The following is a 23,429-nucleotide window of genomic DNA, read 5'->3' on the forward strand; positions in this document are numbered from 1 at the left end:
AAATCATAGTTGTCCATACAATATGACCATGTGATATGTAGTTCTTAAAATGTATATTGCAGTTGCATTATGGTAATTATAAAGGTATATTTCGCTCTTGTAAATGGTTCTGTATGAAATCAAAGCAACCATATACTAAGCCTAAAACGACTATCCTAATTTTAACGTATGTTGAAGCATTTCAATTTGATTGTCCTTCGAGTACTCATTAAAATAATCTATAATCATTCTGTCATAAGAAAAGATTGTCAGATATTCGGATGTAATGATAGTCTCCCAAATTTCTCATAGCTAAAGCAAGTGGGTTTGTTTATTGCAAATTGTTCTAGAACTAAGGAATGCAAAATGTGCTTTAATGAAAATAGATTATATTTGCCATTATTGGGAAGGATCCATAATTCTAATATGGGTGCAGTGACTGCATATATTATTAGCTTCCCTCCTTTGTCTTGGAAAATCATCTGTTAAATTGGGGTAGTATGGGAGGTCAGTGAACCCAGTTGGTCAGAAAACTGGATCAAGTTGAGAATTTAGGAAACATTTAACCAAGGGTATTAGAAGGCTAGAGATAGACCTCAATCTCTCCTGGCCAGCAATTATCAGGCACTGCAAAGTGCCTACTTGCTGTCTGCCACAATCGAAGAGGGATTAACTCGAGTCCTATGCCAGTTCTACCTTTGACAGGATTGCACCCACATTAGCTTGGTTTCCACCCATAGCCATCAGTAAGATTTAATGAATAGTAATAGTTTGGACTTCCCATGAATCAGGTGGAGCATATTTGCTTATTGTTCATTTTATCAGCTATGTATTTGCATTTAAAAGATCTTCAGCAAAAAAAAGGGAGAATATTTATTTATTTAGCTGTATTTTACTGAAATTCTGCAGATGCTCTGTGGGGTTTAAAAATCAGCGCTGTGACCAGAAAGTGAACCCTTGTGATTACTACTGTCAGAATGAGGGAATTTGCACTTTAACTGCGTTTAATGAACCGAGATGCAAGTAGGTTTAACCTTCCACTTAATGCTGCACATTTTGTGACATCATTTCAGGCCACAGTTCATTGGTTCAGATCATGTACATCCATATACATCTCACAATTTATTCTTAATCTCAGGGTTCATTATGTAATAAAATGTAGCAGTTTGTAGTCTTGCTAATGAGAATATTAAAATATAGAGCATTGGATGTAACATTGCTGTATTATTAAGACAGAAATATTATACTACTATATAATGAAAATAATACGACATGTCAGGAGGTTTGCAAAATAACCCTGTCTATAAATAGAACAATGTTTATAAAAAAGGCAAATTATGCACAAATTCATCATCTGCTATTGTAAAACCTGAAACTCTAATTCTAGAATGTGTTAGTTAATAGAACAAGCGGACATTTGTCAGCTGTTGAAATGATGAATATCTTTGTGAATGTAATAAGAAAATAATTTTAAAAAGCAATTACCACAAATAACAACAAATTAGCAGAGCTATCTTAATCTTTTCACTATCTACAATTTACTTACCATTTTATGCATGTTTCAAGAAGAAATATGTTTCCTATATCAATGTCCTTCAAGAAATAAAACTACATTCATCTTGATTAATTTTTTTTTTTTTTTACAAATCATAGCTTCAGGTTAGAAGAACTAAATTCATAATTCTTTTTTCTGGTGGAGCATCGTCTCATACAGAATTAAGCACTCTATTCAGTTTAAGCTTACTTAACTTTATGTTGGTTTTTAGCCATTATATATAACTGAGAGATGATTCCAGGTTCATGACATCAAAATTAGTCCTGTATTGTGGCCCCATTGAAAGCTGACCACTATGCAGATTGTGTCAAAGTCTTTTTCCTTGCTATCAGCATGAAAATGTACATGTGCTTATGCCACTCCATCCTCTTACCATCTTTAAAATGTGGCAGATATTATATGGTGAGACTGCCACACAGAACCATATCCAGGGTAACATTTGAACTGCTCCATTATCATTTTTCAAATACATCATTGCTTCTAGCAAAGGTCAGTCCAGAAGCTTGATGTGTCAGTTTTTTCTTGTCTTCCTTTTATATGCATTACTTTTGTACACTATCTACTGATGAAAAAAAATGGAGGAAGATATTTTAAGATCTAAAGTTGAAATTATTCAAAATATCTTTTAGAGTCAGGATGAGCAGTGCCAACTATATTTCATTTAGTATAAATATAATTCTCCTTAATAGAATAATAGAATATGACCTGTTGAGTAATCTTACTATTATTATTACTATGAATGTAGGCCATCATTATATTTATACCAAACACCAAATCAGAATTTTTAAATATAGACTTGTTCTATTTTATTTGTGTGTGTGTGTGAGGGAAAGTTAGAAAAGCTGCCCAGAAAGTAATCCTTTCTGAATTTTCATTATTATATCTGTACATATATGGAAATAACAGTATAAGGCTTGTACTCTTTATTTCTAACATCTCTATCGTTTATTTATTTATTTATTTATTCATTCATTCATTCATTCATTCATTCATTCATTTACTATCTCACTTTGCTACCACTAAAACAATCCAAAGTGGGATAAAAGATAATTTAAAAACTAAACAATTTTAAGCAATTGTCTGTTAAAAACCCATAATTATTTCATTTTATTTTTATATATATATAATATATATATATATATATATATATATATAAAGTAAAAAAAAACCTAAGCATATAAATCTTTTAATTAAAAGAAGTATAAATGTTTTAGGGTTCATTTAAAAGCCAGTAAAGATAGAGCCAAACATATATCTCACTATGCAACCAGAGGGCATGAGCCCTGGCCACCTCTAAAGTCACAGTGGTGATATGCATCCATCAATACAGGTTAAGATGTTTACAGAAGGAAGGTCTTTCCATATTTCCTTCTAGGATGAAGTGCAGTATCATTATCATGGTTGTTTCTGATAATTCAGAAGCGTCAGCATGATTATGGAGGTGACAGAAGTCATCCCCACTACCCATATACTTAAGTACATAGTTGGAGTAGAGCTGAAAGTATGGTATCATCACCTAAGGATTGACACAAGGAATTTGATTGACACAATGAAATTGACACAATGAAACTTATAACTGAACTGTAGTTTTATATATCTGCAATATAAGAAATTTACGATAGTTAATAATTTTATTTATATTTTATGATTATGATTTCTAGCATATAGTGAGTTTTCTGTTCTGAAGCTATACAAAATACTCAAGATATTACTAACCAGAGACAGATTTTGCACAATTTGTTGTTTAAGGGTGCAAATGATTTGATTGAAAGAAAGTGTAAAACAGCAATCCATTCCCTCCCCCCTTTAATTGAAACTCCAGTACTGATAAAATGCATAGCAGAAATAGTTTAATTTCTTCAGGCTCAAGCTTACAATTAGGATTTACTGCTTCTAATTGCTCCGTATACAAATGCAAACAAGGTTTTCCCCCCTTCTGGTAAGACAGGATTTCATAAACACAACTGAGAACATTTTTTTAACTCCAACTCTAAGCATGCATGCGTATGCAAATTATTTTACCCTTACCCAGCATTCATACTTCTAGAGCTATTAAAAGTTTACAGGTATGCAAGATTTTCTGCTTTTCTAGTTAAATCAGATGAACTGACAGCTGGTCTTGATCTAACTAATAACCTTTTCACAGGTCAGACTTTTCTTCAACCTCTTTGAGGGTCCTTTGTAATCAGTAGATAAGATCTTGCTCCTGTTCTCTTCTTCTTCAGTACTCTTCCCTTGAATCACATCCTTAAGTGCTACATGGACTTTGGACCACTCACAGACTAATGAGCCTTCAGTAGTGCAAACCATGCCTAATCCTTTTAGGATCATTAGCCAAACTAACAGTTCCATGTTAGCCATTTAAGTTTCCAGTCATTTCCAAGCTTCCTTCCACAGTCCTTCTGGGTGTTTTTTAAAAATCCTCTTTTGCCATTCTATATCTCCCTCCCTGCCTCCCTCTGTAGATTTTATGAAGCCGCCTATCTCATACAGTGATATTAGGCAACTCACAACAACTGATAAAAGCAACATTAAAACAAGCAAATCAGACCCTTGCCACCAGACATCAGACTACCCATACCCAGGGATGGGACTCCCTGACTGAGCCCCATCCTAGTGCAGTGCTTGGGGGGAGAGCCAGAAGGCTAAAAGAACAGGTTTTATAAGAACTATTTCCTATCAAAATATAAACAAACACTTACACTTAACTGCTTATCAACAAAGTGAATGCAAATTATTTTATTTGGATATCTGCTAGATGCATAGATATGTAGAGAGCCAATGAGAGGCCATAGCTGAGAGCAGGCTTATTACATGAATGCATTAGGGGGAATTTACCAGTTTACATTTTCTAGTGGCATGTAGCTAAATATAGATTAATAGAAGTGTATCATTTCTAAAACAAAACTAGCCTATCAAACTGTTCTCAGTTAACATGATGAAATGAGTTTATTATTGTGTCTCACATTTTTTTTCTGTGTTTCTTCTTTTCTTTATGGAATATGTAGAATGGTGATACCTAGTTACATTCACTGGATAAAACTGTACACTTTTATAGTTTGCGTTTATCTGGATATCTGAATGCCCAAGATAGTTCAGTATATACAGAATCTTAATATGTCTCTCATTCTCTTTTCCTGTAAAACATAATTATCATAATCAGCCAGTTCATTTCATTAAGTCCTAAGCCATTTCACGCTAAAGTAATCAAACTATTTTACTAATGTGAAAAAGATAAGGAGTAAGTAAGTAAAGATTAGTTAACCAATATAAAAAAAAAATATCTTACACATTCCTATATATGCCAATCTGGAAATAATCCCAATGAGTTCAATACAATTTACTTCCACATAACCATATATAACAATGCAACTTAATCATGAATAATCCACATATAAATTAACCCTCCAGAGAGTCAGTTTGGTGTAGTGGTTAAGGCATCAGGCTAGAAACCGGGAGACCATGGGTTCTAGTCACTTGACACCTGCTGATTCCATGGGCATGTCTATGTAATTTTCTTGGCAGCAACAATATGGACATAGTTTGCCATTGCTCTCTTCCAAGACCGTTGCTCCCCCATCCAAATATAAGTCAGGCCTAACTCTGCTTAGCTTTTTTCAAGGACAGCCAAGAGCAGCTAGCTGCTGCCACCTGCTTGGATACAAACGAGTTACAAATATAGGCAAGGCATTCCCGTAATGAACATCTCTGTGCAGAATAGCTAGATATAAAGAAATATCCTTTTATATGATGGTTAGAAGTAATTCTGATAAAATCTTCTTATAGAAAGCTAACTCAAGTGATATTTGAGGGGGAAAAAATACACATACATACATACATACAATTGTTGTAAGTCCTATACTAAGAAGTTGTTCATTTGGATTGGTTTGATTTAATCAGATGTGTAAGTTTAAATCAGTTAGATACCACCCCTACAATGCAAGCATGGTGGTACAATGTGTAAAAAGCTTCTATAGGTACTGCAGTCTTCTGAATATGCTTCACTCATCCTTCACTAACAGTAGTTAGATAAACCCTGCTGGTTTATGGTGACCAAACTGCACAAGAAAAGACTCATTTGCCTTTCATAAACCCATTGTTTTCAACGGGAAGAAAACCATCCCATGAAGTTTAACTTCTAGAACACATTTGTGGGATAATCAATACATCAGTGGTAAATCAGTGTCCATGAAGCTTCTTGTGTACACTGAAGATCACTAGTACCAATGCACTGATTCCTCTGTTGTGTTCTCTGTGATGGAAAACATCCACCTGGTCCTAATCCTTCTGTAACCAATGGATTTAGAGGCAAAATTCAAGTTTTAATTTGCATGTTAATGCAAAGTTATCTAGTTTATATTGGTGCAAGAATACAAATATAGTTATACACCAAGTCCTGATGTTTTTTTCTAATTTTATGATGCAGTTTGCAATTCAGCCAAGATCTTTTACAATGTGTTTACTAGGGAAGAACTGCTGTGTGGAAGACAAAATGTGGAATCTGCTTCTGCCAGCTCTACTGCATATATCTAATTTATTGCATCATTTATTACAATAGCAAATTCTAACAATTCTAGTAACTAGTAAATTAGCTCACATTGTAATTTTTCATTTATTAATGTATTAAACATATATCTGTGCTATTACAATGAGACTCTGAGCAGCTTACATTTAGATATAGATAAGATTTAGAATAAATCTAAGGATGAGATTTAAGGTAATCTAATATGGATTTATATAGAGATTAGATATAGCTATGGCTATGGCTATGGCTATAGATATAGATATAGATAAATTCTATAGAATATAGAGATTTATTTTAATTCTGTGCTTGAGTTCATTAAATAATTATTCACACTCTTAACATCTGTAAGTAACCTAGATTTAGGTTTACTACAAAATGAGGCTGAGAGCTATATTGCTTATTAGACTTCCTCATCTAACCTATAAAACCATGCCTTAGTCACCTCCCCTTCAAATTACTGCAATGTGCTGTACATGGGACTGCCCTTGAAGACCATCTGGAAGCTGCAACTGGTTCAGAATACGGTGCCACATGCAGTGTTGGGTGCCCAGTGTGGGTCCACCTGAGTAACACCACTGCTGCATGAGCTATGTTGGCTTCTAGTTGCTTTCCAGGTGCAATTCAAGGTGCTGAATATCACCTTTAAAGCCTGACATGGCACAGGGCCAGGTTACTTGTATGATTGCATCTCCCTGAGGGTATCTGCCTGTCCTGTTAGGTTAGATAGTGTGGGAGCATTCTAGGTCCCCCTCCTTATATGTTGCCAGCTGACGGGACTTTGGAGGCACATCTTCTTGGTGGCCGCCCCAGCCTTTTGAACAGTCTCCTACATGACACCCAGGGGATCCCTACCCTTTTAGCCTTCCAGAGGGCCATAAAAACCTGGTTCTTCCCCCAGGCATTGGGTTATGATGGAGGGTTGAGCTGGGAGGATATTTGGTTTGGCACCTGGGGGAAGAGTACTTTTGTTTTAACTATGTTTTTATTGATTGTTGTGAGTCACCTAGAATTATTATATGAGATAGGTGGCCATATAAGTCCTATAAATAAATACATACATACATACATACATACCTGGCTGAAGGTCCTGCTTCAAAAGCTCAGTCTTTATTGCAGAATTGCTCTATGCAAGAACACTGCCATTTCTTTAACTACCCGGAGTCAAAAAGGCACTTGCTTTCTACCTATGCAGAGAGGTCACGTCTCTGTACATGGAGAAAGGAGACTGCACAGAGAAGCACAAGGCATAACTGGAATCTGAGTGGTACAGTATGTCCTCAGGAAGGGAGGAACGCTGCCTACTCATATCATCTTACTTTAGCAGATGCCCCAGGAGGAAATGTGAAAATAGGCAGGAAGGCACTAGTCAATCTAAGTATGACTGCAAAAGAAATTTGGTGTTATAGTACTTTTCATTGTCAGAAACAAACCCTTTATTCTTTATATTAATATAAGAGAAAACTGCTTTCTCCTATTAATGTAAACATTTTTCAACCAAAAATAATGCTGTAGTATGCAGATCCCTTAAAACCTTATTCAGATACTCATCTCTACCTTAACCCATAAAATTTGCAATTGCTATCATACAAATCTTGTATATGTTTGTGTGTGTATATACACACACAAAACTATATAAATTACTTTGTGCAGCTCAGTATAACTTATTTTATATACCACATGCTTTATTTAAATATTGCTTAGCTCCAACATATTTCAATGCAACTTTCTCAAATGTGTGCTGATTTTACATAACTGTTGCAAATGTTTGTAGCTGAGAGAAATGAATGGCAGTGAATTCCATTAATTCCTCTTCCTTGCTATGAAGTCTGTTTTAGTAAAGACAAATCTTTCCTGTCCCAAATCAATAGCACTTGTTTTCTAGGATTTCAGCAGACTTATTTCTAATGGCATGATACTGTAATAGATCTATGGTTTTAAATCAGCTATTGCTATTATGTGCATATTTATTTTCAGCATAATTCTATGGAATCTTTTGTGATGATAACAGTGTTCAAAAAACTTGGTACACTGTTTACTTGTCATAAATAGGAACAATAGGTTTCATAAAGTGACAAAACAGATGAAAAAGCTGCCATTGTGTGATAGTTCTATTTTAGTCAGAAGTTAGCAACTTTTTCAGAACAAGGCACCATTATATAATCTTGCATCCTCAACAGACTACAGACAGTCCTCACTTAACAACCATTCATTTAGTGGCAGTTCAGACTTATGATGGTGCTGGAAAAAACAAATTATGACCGGTCCTCACACTTATGACTGTTGCAGCATCCCTGTGGTCACATGATCACAATTCAGGCACTTGGCAACTGGTTTGCATTTATGACTGCCGCAGCGTCCCATGGTCACATGATCACCATTTTTTACCTTCCTAGCCAGCTTCTGGCAAGCAAAATCAATGGGGAACCACATTAGTCAGTTAATGGCCCCATGTGTAAGGATCTGACATAGTTGACTCAATAAGATTCTGACTGATGCATCCAGGTAAAATGCAGATTTCAGATTTATTGATGATATGTACAGATTAAACCAAAAAGCCACAACTAAAAAGTTCCTGCGTAAACTACCTAATTAAAAGCACACAGGCACATCAGAACCCCCCTTCACATTCCATCCCCCCTTCCTTCAACAGTTCAGCATTCCAGTTCTGGCTGCCTGATACGACCTTGGACCCTGCCATTAGACAAAACATAATTCTTTCTCACTCTCAGCATCTCTCCCCCTCCCCTCCAGAGCTTGACACACATTGCTTCAATGGCAGAGAGCACAATCAAACGATTTAATAATTCTTTGATTGTGGGTTCTGACAACGTGGTTGGCTTAATGCCCATGGTGATTTGCTTACTGATCACCACAAAAAAGGTTGTAAAATTGGGTTGGATTCTCTTAATGACCGCTTTGCTTAGTGATCAAAATGCTTGTCCCAAGTTTGGTCATTAAGCGAGGACTACCTGTACTTAATTAAAAATAATCAAACCATTGTGATTGCCTGGAGATTACGGTGATCTCTGCTCTGATCAGAAACTCATAAGATCTCATGCAGTTTCATTGGACTTTCATCCTCCATGCAGCCAAACCTTGATTTTACCTCTTTTCTCTGATAGCAGTGAAATCCATTTGACAGAATGCATGAAGCTGAATAGGCCTGGGAGCAAACAAAGGAGAGGTTTGTTGTGCAAAAAGTTTCCATCAGAAGAAAGAAATGTTTCAGTTGCATAGGAACTTCCCATAATAAAATGTTACCTGAGGGACCGCCTCACCCCCATTACAGCGACCCGTCCCACCCAGTCAGGCAGAGGGCATGTTATGGACCCTGTCCATGAGGGATTGCCAGTTGGCAGGGTCCAGGAAGAGGGCCTTCTCTGTCATAACACCTGTACTTTGGAACAGGCTACAGGCCCCTACTCTCCCGGCCTTTTGGAAGGGAGTGAAAACATAGCTATGCCACCTGGCCTGGGATGGGAGGGGGGAGAGTTATTCATAGGGGTGGTTGGCCCCATGAGAGTGCCAAGGTTAAGACCTTCCCATCTGGAATTTTATATTTTATACTGTATATTGTATATTTTGTATATGTATTTATATATTTTAGGTACTTATATTGAATGATTTTAGTGATTGCTATTTTTACTATTTGTAAGCCGCCCAGAGTCGTACAGGAGATGGGCAGCAAAGAAATTTAGTACATAAATAAATAAATAAAATCATCCCATAGTTTATATTGCATAGAATTTGGAATTGTGTGATGGGCCTGTTCTTTTGTGTGAAATGGGCATGACACAATTGAAATAAAGCACATTTATTAACTACTGTAGAAACCTTAACTTCTTACAAGAAACATGAAGATACAAGTTACTAAAATAGCAAGGGTGGTGTAGAGAATTCTAATCTACCTACATCCATGGAAGCTTTTAGACCAGTTATCTCCCTTACCCAACCTATGGAAGTTGTTGTAGGAGTGGCTGCCTTACCCTGTGAGATCAGATTGGCCCCAGGGTCTTTGGTAAAGCATGGACATGCTCCAGGGCCAGTGGATATGGAGGTTAGCTGGCCCATTGAGAAGTTAATTGTTTTGTTTGGGTTTATCCTTGGTGATCATTGTTGGTTTTGTATTCTTTGCTAATACTGTTTTTTTTTTCATTGTTTTAATATGTTGTTAGCCTAGAGTCACATACACAAGATGGGTGGCCATATAAATCAATTTAATAAATAAATAGGAAGAGAGTGTTATGCATGCTACCTTGAGTTGCACATGAAGGGTTTGATATACATCTTACAAAAACAAAAGACACTGTAATAGCCTCTGGAGTGTAACTTTAGCACAGTGGCTAAGGGTTTTGCCTTACATGTATGAGGTTGCTGGTTTGGAACTCAGCAAAGATGTTGAAAATGATAAAACAGCAGAACCCCATACTAAAGAAAGAAAGAAAGAAATCAAAAAGGCTTCATCTAGCTAGGGAAAGCTAGCTAGGTAGCTGAAGGAAAGAAAATAATAAAGGGGGAAAATATAGTTTTTGCTGGGTTTTGAATCAGCAAAACTCTTGGGTCTTAGAAGCTCTTGGCAATAAGGGCAACTATTGCTTCAGCTGAAGGAGTGTTCCTTCCTCTGCAAGGTAGCCAATGAGCTGCTGGGGTTAGTGTACAGGACAAGGGAGTATAGCACCCTGGCCAAAATAGGCAAAACCATTTGAGATGACATAAAGGAAAAGACTTGTAAACAACAACAGGAAATCATGCAGGGGAGTCAAATTTGTGATACGTGGGATGTGAGTGATGGCTGATGTCTGTTTCTGCCCTCAAAAAATATTTGCTGTCCTATTCTGGTGATAGGGTAACTAGGAAGTGAGGGTAAGTGCATATTCAAGCTCCAAAAGGTGCTTTGGAGTGGGTGAGAACATAGCATCATACTGTAACACCTTAAGGCAACTGCATCTGCATCATAAAACTGCTAAACCATCCTGGAAAGCGGTACAGCTGCTTTATGGTATTGAAAGCATGTGTTTCATTGATGCTGAAGACTTGGGTACATATTTTGGAGGTTGGAGGTTGAATCTAAAGAGCAACAAAGCCCAGTTACGGACTTTTCAAATGAAATAGGGGGTGGACAGCACTGTGTTGTGCTGGGTTCATCTCCTTTATGAGAATGAGAATGAGAATGAATCAGGCCTGGTCCCACTTCACATTTTCATGATTGCCCAAGTCAGCTAGGTACTGCCATGGGTTTATGAGTGGTATACTACTCCTTGGCTGCAGACCAAATCGAAGAATCTATGAGTTAGTTCTGTGAATCTTAGGGCATGGAGATCTGTTGGTCTATCTATCTATCACACATACTCTAAGAGTGGGATAGTACAGAATTAGATAATGGCTGTCCCTTTTTAATGAACAATTTCTTCCTGCTTCTAGTACAAGTGCAGAAACTACCATATACCTATAAGGATGTCAAAATATCTGCACTGTATCTGGAACCTGCCGCTATCCAGAATTAAAACTCCCAGCAACTGCAGTGAGCATGACTATTACGAAGGATGCTGAGAGTTGCAAGGCAGTCAATTCTGAAGAATCATTAGATCCACCCCACTGATGTAAAAGAATGGAAAGTTGTGAAAGAGAGGGTTGTGATCATATAGAGCTACACTGAAACCATTCAACTGGTAGTGTGATTGAATTTAACACTTACATAATTATTTATGTAATTCATAAACAATGAGTTTATCCAATTGTATTCAGGACAGGTTTATACACTGTAGTTCTTAACTATAACTGCCCATTATATGTAAACCTGTCCATTCCATGAGATGTAATCATTTAATGCAATGCTATTTTTCATTCTGCAAGTGCCGATACTTTCAGTCTATTTCAAGAGGTAGGATCCCATGTATACCCTTTACTGCCACTCTTAGAGAATGTACCAAGTAAACGGCATGCTTGTCTAAGGGAGATTCTATTCCTCCATACTGTGAAGTTGATACTTCCTTTTTTTTTGTAATAAAAAACATTTTCCATATATTCCATATATATTCAGTAGTCCCACCTGCCAATGTGTTTATTGCCTTGTGAATGTGTGTCTGTGTGTGTGTATACACACACATACATGCCATAATAAATGTTCCTACAGTCCAGAAACTGGAAAAAAAAATCTTCTTGAGTGTGATATTTCTTATGAGAATATTCTTTTGGCACACACACATCACAAAGATGTCATCAAAATGGAAGCAGTCACTTTGAGCATATGTTTGATTTATTCTGGTAGTTGTTTCATAGCCTGTAAATCCTTCCCCCCCACCCCTTTTTGTTTTGTTTTCCACTTTCTGCAATTAAGGCAGATTTTTTTCCCCCATAAAATAAATTGAGATATTCTCTTGTCATTCAAGAAAAAAGTACTATTAAGCAAAGTTGTTCCATGACATGAATTTTCTTTTCTTTTCTTTTGCATGTAATGGACATTTTACTTAAAGGTTATGATTTATATACCATGCTATATAAAAACCTTAGAAGAAAACCTGGGGGAAGAGGGTTTTAATTAAGATGTATTTTTAAACTAGAAAGATTTTATGAAGCTTGGTCTCCTTTGCATACATGATTTGTATAATTGTTAGAAAGAAGAATATTTTTCTAGAGTTATATAATGTTCTTGAGCAATTAATGTACAAAACTGTGGTGTTTTCATGCATATTTTTAAATGAGAAGTTGATTGATTGATTATGTGCCATCAAGTTGGTGTCGACTCTTAGCAACCGCATAGATTTTCTCCATGAAAGTGAGGAAATGTGCATGACTAATTAGACTGTATATACTTTCTTACATGTCAATAGTGACTTATTTGAAGATATAAAAAATTAGTAATAGCAATCAAATTTTATCTCAAAGGCTATGAATTAAGTTTAAAGGAATTAGATTGTATTTGAAGTTTTAGAATGAAGCTGAAAAGTTGTGATGTGCCAGCACCACACTTCTATCATCTCATTAGGAACATAGGAAATTGCTTTCAACCAAACTATTTGTGATTATTCCTCATTCCTGATGACCGAATCCTTTTAACAGTGTTAAACAGTGCATGCCAAGACTATAGTTTGCCACTCAATTAACTGAAGACATTTTAAACCATTAGTTGTATGGGTTATAATTAATGTGAGTGAAAACAAACAAAAAGTTTTGAAGAAAAAGTCATTTAATGGTAATGATAGACATGTTTCTCAGTAAGCATCATCTTAAAAGAGCGAAGAGGGAATGCAGATTGTAACTAGGTGCTGCTTTACAGCTTTTAATCAATGAATATATTTAAAATAAATGACAGGTTTCCCAGTCTTCGAGACTCCTGATATTTACCTAGATCAGCAGGAGAGACCCTTCTCAAGATGGAAGCCTGACTTATTGGGTACCCAGAGAGCCACAGAGGACCTTTGAAAAAACTATGTGGAAATGGTTAAAAAACAAAAGCATCCTATAATCCTGGGAAAAAGAGAAAGCAAAAGAAAGAAGCTCAGATTGGCTCTACTCTAATTCACAGGGGTATAAGAGGGAAGAAAGATAAAATGCAATCAGGGTTCCAAGATTCTGTTACTATAGTCTATCTCAATAAAGTAGAGTTCCAATCAAACTGATGGAGTCTATTCCCTGACCTGGCCTACCTTGAAGGGCTGACAAGAGAAAAGTGTGTGTGGCTCCCAGCCTTTGGAATGCACTCCCTCAGGACATCTGCTTGGCTTTCATTCTCTCGGTATTTAGGGAAATGATAATTTCACATCTCTTGCCAAATCTGTGATTGTTAACTACTTTAATAATTTATTTTAATTTTAGTTTCAATTTTAGTTTCATTTTTTAATGTTTTTTACTTTGTATTTTTAGTCATTGTAAGCCATCTTGAATCATGGAACATAAAAAAAGATGGAGTATAAATGCAAAAATAGTAAAATAAAAATAAGTTTCAGTCAAAAGTTTTAATTGAAGTATGCAAGCAGTTGAAACCTAGCATTAGGTTATGATAAATGACACAACAAGGTGTTCATTTCAGGACAGTATGCTCTAAACTTGTCATTTAATAAAGCTTTTAATTTTTATTTTCAATTTACAAAAGTAAGACAGAAGTAATTGTTACTATTTTAATCCAGACTATAAATAAAATATTTCTATTTTGATGCAGCTATTAACTGAAAATAAATTCATTTTAACTGTGAACATATTGTAAAAGCCAGATATTAGTTATTTAGCTATCTCTCATTACTTCCTGTTTTGAAATATAGAACCATCTACTAATAAAGACCTTTATAATGGCTTGTATTTAGCTTTTGTTCTAATTTTATGGTAATTAAAAATAATCAGAGAAGCTGTCTTTATTAACATCATTATATTAAATGTTATATCTATATCTATCTACCATAAAGTTAGTATAATAGCTGATACTCAGAAACATGATAATTCATGCTGGTTGTATCTAACAGTTATATAGACAATTATTGCTATGAGTTAATGTTATCTTAATTTATTTATTTTAGATGCCCTACAAACTGGTCAGGTACACAGTGTGAAAGACCAGCTCCTAAGAGCAGCAAATCTGATAATATCAGTACAAGTAAGTTGTTTTTAATTAATAATGATAACAGCATTTTAGCTGTTATTTTTATTGCAGGCAATATATATTTATAATTGTGGAGCTTACTGTCCTTTTAGTTTCTGCACATATACGGAACATGGAGATAGAGGAAAGGAAGAGTAATAAAGGCTCAGTATTGAGCAAACAGTGTTACATAGGCTTAGTTTCAATTGGTGGGTGAGGACTATCGAGTTTAACCAAAGAGAAGGTGATGGGGAAAATAGACTTTGAAGAGTCATTTAAAGAAGAAAAAGAATACCATGCAGTTGCAATGCAATATAATTATTTAATAATAAATAAGAAAAGAATGATAGCTGTAGATCTGGAGAAGCAAAGGTGGCAACTCTGAATATAATTGGAAATGAGGACATACACCCAAGAGAGATGATGGTCATACAGAAGAATTATGATGGGTTGAATCTATATCTAGTTAGTTGAACTCGATCCTTCTGAATCAATATGACTTAAATTATGACTAACTCATCCTCTTGACTTCAGTGGGACCTAAATTCAACCATCTATCTAATAAATTACATATAAAACAAATACATAATTTGAATTAGCTCCACAGATAACATTCAGATCAGTCAAGGCTGAGCCTGGTTGCTTCAATCTAGCAAACTGTTTTTTCCTTAAAAAACAGAGTATGATATATAGAGTGAAAGAAGTGTGACCCATTCAAATGTGTTCAGATAGTTAATGATCAAATATGTATTTTGCATAGTTCCAAATACCAAAGACAAAATATGTGTTTTGGAGTGCATGGGAGTGCTCATGTAGCACCTCTCTGCAGTGTCTTAAACAGATGCATCTTTTCCTGGGACAGCATTGCTACTGGGAAGAGATGTGTTTAAGTAATTTCAGATAGATGTTATATGAATGCCCTCACATCTTCTGAAGCACTTTTTGCCTTTGAATTCAACTGCTGCACTGCCCAGTTTAGTAACTTTCAAGAGCCAATTAAGAGTTATTTCAGATTATAAATCAAAATATACTCTGGGCTTGACAGATAGGATATTTTGTTGTCTATCTATGGTGTGTTAAAACTGATGTAGTGGCGTGACCATTTCTACTTGGGAGTCTTGTGCTCTGCTGTGACAAACTGGTGAAGCAGGAACAGAACATTCATTGACAGATTCATTTACAGACATAGGGAGATGAGAAGATTGTCAGAAAGCAGTGGAATAGACACAATGAATTTGATTTATTCAGTACTTATTTTATTGAAATGGGCCTTGAGCTGGTATTTAGAAAGAGCAGACTGGCAAACTATGGCAACAGTGCAATAAAGTAATTTAATATATTGAAACCTGGTATGTCCTACAGTTCTTTAGATGATGTGCAGTCTTTAATGCTATTAACCCATCTATTTGTTAACACTTAATATAGTCTGTATTAAAATGTATGTTTGTTGAAGTATTTTTCAAAGTTAGCTTCCCAAGTGTTAGCATTGCAGTAATCAGAGGTGTTTCTATTATTTTTTGTAGGAAGTATTGCAATCATTGTTCCTCTTGTCCTCTTGGTGACCTTGATTACTACTTTGGTAATAGGTTTGCTCCTCTGTAAAAGAAAACGAAGGTAATTGTTGTTGTTGTTGTTGTTATTATTATTATTATTAAGCATTTCCTAAAGGTTGTGGCAAAAAACTCTACACAAATATGGCAAGGGAGTCACCAAAAATTGGTGCCCTATGGAACATCATCCTCCCTGAGGTGAGATTGGCTCCATCCCTGTTAATTTTCCATAAATTCCTCAAAAATTGGTTATGTTATCAGGCCTAGGAGTCCCAAGGAAATGGTGAGTTGCTGAGCTGGCTCCATTGTTGTTAATATCTTGTTGCCCTCTCCTTGCCTTTTTAATCATAATATTAATATTTTTTACTTGCAAATTGTTTTTATATTACTGTTTTATACTTTTTTTTATTGTACACCACCCAGAGTCACATTTTGTGAAATGGGCAGCTGTATAAATAGAATGAATGAATGAATGAATATCATGTTCAATGCAAAGGAAAAATTGTTTTACTTTATAGTAGCTGGAAAAATTATCTGTCCTTTATAGATCTTTGAGGCAGCAGGAACATAAAGCACAATTTGTCCTCAAGAAAAAAAGTTATGTTGGAAAAAGTTATGGACAGGGATTGAAGAGAGGTTTAGGGGGAAAAAAAAATTCTGTTAAGTTTGAGTTTGATATCGTAGTTAGACATCTAATAGATACATCAAACAGGCAGTTGAAAATAAAAAGATACCAGGAATCATCATTATGTAGGGAGTTATGAAATCCATGATATGGAGTGATGTTACTGAGGGAGATATGTGAAAGAGAAAAAAACAAGGTCTTAAGAACCAAACTCCAAGGAACTGCCGTAGAGAAGAAAATGCCATGGGACAATTTTCTTCCAATATTATCATTGAATGAACACTTGAACTTGTACAATGACATGTAAATATATGCATTTCCCCCCCTCCCCACAATATAGTCTTTCAGATCACAGATTGGGACCTTTTGTAGGAGAATATTTTAATGTGTGTTTCTTTATAGACAGGGTTTTATTTTCTATTTTCCTCTGATGTATTATAGGACAAAAACAATCCGACGACAACCTATAATAAATGGAGGAATCAATGTAGAAATTGGAAACCCATCATACAACATGTATGAAGTGGGGCATAATCACAGTGAAAGGAGTCTTCCAGAGTTCACATTAAATCCAGAAAAGGTAAATTAAATATCTGTTACTTTGCTTTTTCATTCATACTCTGTGGCAGTGAACTACTGGGTTGGGATGGGATCCAAAAGTGCCTGTATATGAATGGAAGGAGCTCTTTTAGTAAGGGAAGAATCTATGATCCAGCAAAGACTTTTAAGTATGGAAGTAATCTAAGAAAACACTTGTTTTGTTTCTATAAGGAAAAAAGTTACAACATGTTTTCACTCACTGTTGTCACTATTTGCTCACTTACATTTCAGAATGGAGGGGGAGATGTACTATTTTAAAGTCTGAAACTAAACTTCAAAACATGCTTTATCCAATGCAGGGCAGATACATAGGGGGAGGTCCTACGGTCTTCAAGCTTCCCCACACAGCACCACCCATCTACTTAAACTCTGATCTGAAAGGACCTCTAACAGCAGGGGTGAGAAACAGTTATTCATTTTCCATGTTCATTCTATCCCATTCGTCTTTCAAGTGTTACAAATATTTCTATGCTTTCCCACAGATAAAAGACATCCCACACATATGCCAGAAATATTTACTGAATAATGATTTTTTCCTGTTAACTAGGTCTACCACGTTTGGGCAGCAGAAATCTAGACAACTAATAAAGGGGTAATAAAGAGATATAGAAAATGCTAACCCTATTAGTAGCCATCTCGATTTTTGCAGCCCAGATACGATACCCCTACTATTTTTCATAAAGCAGGCTTGCACATTAATTATATCCCCATAATTAACATCACATCTACTTTGTTCCTCAAAAGGCAACAAGAATAAGTCATGACATGCTAATTTATAGTTTGGTGATATTTTGCTATGCAGCTTTAGCAGTTTATATGATTTTCTCCCAAAGTCAAAACATATAAATTATACTATATTGGAAGTTTGACCTAAATTTAGTTTCATCTAGTTTTTCATTTTTCTGTTCTTAACAGAATGAAGTCAGACAATGTCAAAACTTAGTTCTCAAAGCAATGACTTGGGCCAGTAAGAGGAAAGAAGGAAAGAGCAGGACTCTTTCTCTTCTTCAGGTTCTCCATCTCTACCCATTTACTGATCTGAACGATGTCAGCTCCCTGGTTGCCGTAGAAATCCCAGTTTGGGATGGATGGACAACTCTCCAGAACACACTTTTTTGGATTCTAACATTGTCTGATACTAGAGAAGCATGGGCTTTGGTCTTCTCCAAAGGCTTACAAAGCAGCAGGAGCACATATTAGTGTGGCAGGACTCTCCACTTTAGTTTCAAGGAGAGAGATATGAAAAGTCATTGGACTCCTTGGATGTTCTCCCAGAGATGACATGCTGGCAGTCCAAAAACATTTGAACCTAACATGTCCATAAGTGTGTGCTTAGTTTCGATAGAATGTTATGAGCACAATGTGTGCAATTCAAAAAAGATAGATACACTGAAATCACATTCAAAAAAATGTTCTGAAATAAGGCAATGAAACATTAATGCTCTTACCTTGCTCATTTGCATCCATTATCTCTAAATAATGTATTGGAAATCTTTGAGCTTCTTAAATATGGGTGACATTGTTATTAATCATCCTCATTGGCAAAGATGCATGTATTTATCTATATTTCATTTTTCATATGTGCTATGTTATTTCTGTAACTGAATATCATTTTGCATGTATTCAATTCTGCAAAATGACTCTTCATAAAAGAAGAGTTGGAAAAACTTTACAGAACAGAGACTGGTTGATCAGATTAATTGAAGGGACTTTGTTATGCTGAGTTTCTCTAACCGTGAATTATTGTGCTCCAGCCAATTTTATAGTGTATGACACAGAGTGTGCAGCCTAATTCTGTGCATGTTGCCTGAGTTTAATAGTGCTTACTCTTTAATAAGGATGTGTGAAAAAGTAGGCCTAGGTATACTATAATGGCAATAATGATGACAATAATAGGGTTTGAAGACTGAAAATGTGATACTTGAATTCAGTCATGGATTCATGCTATGAATCTTTCCATTATATCTCTCAGCAGGCTTAAGAGCAGGGTGACCTTTGTTTATTTCAGTGTTTGAATCATGCTCTCTCTCTTAAGATCACCAGGAAAGTAAACTCATTTAAGCACGATAGAGAATATAAAATATTTTGTGGCACACCTGTAGTGTATTCTGAAATGCTGACTATGTTTATGGCTGAAAGAAGAGCATGTCAGCAGAATGTTTCTCAGAAGCCAATTCATTTGTTTGGCCAGGTGCAATTTCAATAGATCTTAGTTTTTCTAGTATCAGATATTGTTTTCTAAGTGGGCGTACAACAGAGGTATTTCAACTATACATTCAACTACATGCTTTTTGAAAGATACACTTATAGGAGATGTACAGTAGATCACCAGACAATAAAATAAGGGCAGAAGAATAGTTAAACTGGGCCAGACCAAAATCCATCATGTCCTGCATTTAGTTCCTAGCTGCCAATTAAATCACAACAAGAAATCCAAATCAGGACATGAACATGATAGTTTTTGTTTTCCATCAACTTGTAAAGTATTAGGAGCTGTACTGCTTATACAGTATATCTGGAGGTGAGGTATAACCATCACAACCAATACTCACTGATACTCTTATGCTCCATAAAATAATCATCCACAGAAACAAACAAATATTTTAGAATAAAGTGCAACATTCCACTGATGAAACATAAACTCGCATCTTTCATGTTCTTCACCCAGAAGCCCTTTGTTGTCTCTGAAAAACCACTTCAGAAGGCTGAACTCATAAGTTGCTAAGGTGCAATAATCAGGGGAAATTACCTCAAATGAGGCAGAGGAATCTTGTACTGTAGCACTCACACAAGATTCCTGAATTTACAGTTTCCCTTCTCACTACAGTATAGTTACACAGTCTACAAGTTCTATTGATCTCCCAAACCCCAAATAGGAATTTCTAGTGGTTCTGGACCCGAACAGAGATTTAGGCAAGGAGGAAGTTAAGTTATTCAAGCTCCTTGTACAATATAGAATTTCACCAATATAATCCAAATGAAAATTGCTTCTCCATCTGCAATTTGCTTCACCACTCGGCCCTTTCATGCACATTGATCTGGATACTGCTTTTCTGCTATACATGCAACAATAGCCCTCTTGTAATGGAAGAGCTCCATTTGAAGGTCAGTTTTATGTACCTTTGTAAAAGTCTAAATGCACTAAGCGCATGACCTTTAACAATATGCACACAACATGTATGGATAAACATATACACAGTCCACATTAGCTCAAACACATGCTGCTGATGTTACTTCCTCCTGTCTCTCTGTTTTATTTAAGAGTAATTTGGTGATACAACTGCTAATTCCAGGTCATGCTAAAAACAGAACTTGCTCTAAAATAAACCATTATAGGCACTTTGGAAGTTAAAATAAACCATTACAGTTCTTGCTTGGTAATGAACCCCCCTATGTTTTAATAGCCTATTTCAAGCTTCTCTGATTCAGATCAGCATCTGGATCAGGGAAGGGAACCCATCCAGGCCCATCCCTTTTTCTTAATTTTTTTACATGGCTGGTGTGTTCATTAATATCTGTGCTAGGAGAATAGAATAGACAATTTCCTCACTTTTTTTTACTTTAATGGACTTCCAGAGAAGAATCCTTTGGGACTTGTCAAGGATAAACAGTCATTCATGCTCCATAAAAGAAGAGTATATCTATTGTAAAGCAAAGCAAATAATAAACTGGACCATTTAAGATGTTTCCCTCCTCTGTTTCAAATAAATTCAGGTTCCCCCTTGTTGCATGTCATCAGTTATGTACAAAGTGTGTCTCATGAAATATTTTAGCAGCCCCTATTTCTTGGCTTAAAAGTCACCCCTTAGTGTCTTGTGATATATGCATGTTATGTTCCTATTATGATTAGCAGTTTTTCACTTGGGGGGTTTATAGCAATCTAAATAATAGCTAATTTACTTATCTCTTTTCAGCCAACAAACTATTCCAATCCAGTGTATGCAAAGTTATACATGGATGGGCAGCATTGCCGAAACTCCTTAGCAAGCATGGATGAAAGGAAAGAACTTCTTCCAAAGAAAATAGATATTGGCATAAGGGAGACTGTGGCATAACCCACTGTAATCTTTTGTATACTGTATAAATGTATAAAATATAAGGATTACTTTTCTATGTACCAACAGTATTATAATTGTTTTGGCATCAGCATTACCTCTGGATATTTTTTTTTCAATTTGGTTGGTGGTTATCTGGGTCTTTCTTTTGCTGATGACTTGACTGACCATTTGTATGGTATTTTTATGAAAAAAAACTGCACTACAGTACAATTTGCAACAATGCTGCTGATATAACACACACTGAATTTGTTAAAAATTTAAAGAAATCCTTTGTAGTGTGAATATGGGCAATCTATTTTGTATGAATCTTTTTCCTTTGGTTTTACTTAATCTACTGAAGACAATATCTGCACTTTTCCATTATATGGTCTGAAGGCTGTAGTACAGTGTGTGAATTTGTTTTTGTTTCAAATAGTGGAAGTATGATTGGGTTGTCTACTCTTCGTGCTCATTAGAAATTCACTTCAGAACCTTAAAACTATAGAGAAGCTAATTTCACAATCAAACATAACTTGCTTTTTCAATTAGCTTTAGGTTGCAAAGAAGCTATGAGTACTATAGAAAACATCTAATGGTCTGCATGAGCACAGATTATTCCGTTTTGGAGATTCAGTGATTGTCCAAGCTATACTAAACATATATACCATGTAAAATCCTTCATATTTAGTAAAATCTTAGTGAACTTAGCGATAGACCACTTGCAAGTGGCGAGACCTTAACAGATGTGTGAGAAGGCCTGTTCTGCAGTCCTGTATACCTGGATCACAAGAGGCTTTGCCCAGCCTGCACACATGTTATGTATTTCTTTAATCAGTCACAGGCATACTTTATGTATGATGAGTTTCCCTATGTTGTCAGAAGAGCAAAAAGCCATAAGCGCACACACGGAGAACAATATTCTTAGGAAGAGTGAGGAAACTCCACCCTTTCAGAGAAACATCACAGCAAACAAGTCTTCATCCTTTTGTATCTTTCGACACATTATTTAAAAGCAAGTGTGGATAAATTTTAAAAATTCTGAAACAAACCTCAGCCCACATTCTCGATAGCGGAGAGCGTAAAATGTAATCAGTTCCAGCACTTTCTCTGGTATTAGCTTATTTTATGTTGTTATGAAGAATAAAAGGAAAAAACAAAATCAACCCAATATTTGCCTTTTTTTAATTGTGACAGTAAGATGTCATGCAATTTGTTTAGGATGTTAAAAGACAACCACCCGTGGAATCTTTTCTACATAACTTTAAGGCACAAAATATTTCTCACACATGTATTCAAAGAAATAGAGGACTTTTCATTCCTCTGCTACACAATACTGATTTTAGCTGTCATGATCTATTAATCTAACAGATTAAATATGTTTCTGATGGCTCTATTCCCTTTGTACAAACATTGCAAAAATAACAGCTGTTTTATAAGAGACTTTTTTTTTTGTATTCTGTGCATGCATACTACCTATTTCTAAACTTTGCCATGTTGAGGCCTTTATTAAAAAAAAACAACTTGATGCAAGTAATACAAGTGCAGTTTTGCTTGAACAATATTATGCATATTGCAAAACTTTTCAGTTTTTCAGTTTAAAACTGTTCAGTTCTTAAGTCAATTCCATTTTACTTGGTTAAAAATAGTCATTCTGCTTATGTTTCTAAAACTGAAGTATTATATATATATTTTGAAAATCATTGGCTTCCCTTTACTTAATGGTACATTTCACGATTGGGCTGAGCACTTTAAATACAAAACGGTATTACATAAGCAACATAAAGTAGAAAAAAATAAAAATGAAGTGAAGAACATTATGCTAAAAATCGCATTACAGTTTAGTGGATCTCTATGCAATGAGCTTAGATGCAACAGATGCAATTCCCATTGTATATTCATCATTTCACATCAAATGAAGGAAATGATGAAAATGATGCAATTTGCCTAATGACCCTGCAGGGGATGAGGGACTCTCTGACCCCGGTT

The 23,429-nt window shown here is 35.6% G+C and overlaps 1 protein-coding gene across 1 annotated transcript in view; it reads left to right on the top strand.

Moving 5' to 3' along the window:
- LRP1B (LDL receptor related protein 1B) overlaps positions 1-22,215 on the top strand; it is a 707,094-nt gene extending 684,879 nt beyond the window's left edge. The window contains exons 88-93 of the mRNA XM_063307533.1: positions 889-1,002; positions 14,570-14,646; positions 16,155-16,245; positions 17,248-17,386; positions 17,706-17,804; positions 21,321-22,215. Of these exons, the coding sequence (XP_063163603.1) occupies positions 889-1,002; positions 14,570-14,646; positions 16,155-16,245; positions 17,248-17,386; positions 17,706-17,804; positions 21,321-21,461 (661 nt within the window). The 3' untranslated portion in view covers positions 21,462-22,215. The remainder of the gene's footprint in view (positions 1-888; positions 1,003-14,569; positions 14,647-16,154; positions 16,246-17,247; positions 17,387-17,705; positions 17,805-21,320) is intronic.
- The last annotated feature ends 1,214 nt before the right edge of the window (positions 22,216-23,429 follow it).

Source organism: Candoia aspera, chromosome 1 (genome assembly GCF_035149785.1).
Source record: "Candoia aspera isolate rCanAsp1 chromosome 1, rCanAsp1.hap2, whole genome shotgun sequence".
NCBI classification, from domain to species: domain Eukaryota; kingdom Metazoa; phylum Chordata; class Lepidosauria; order Squamata; family Boidae; genus Candoia; species Candoia aspera.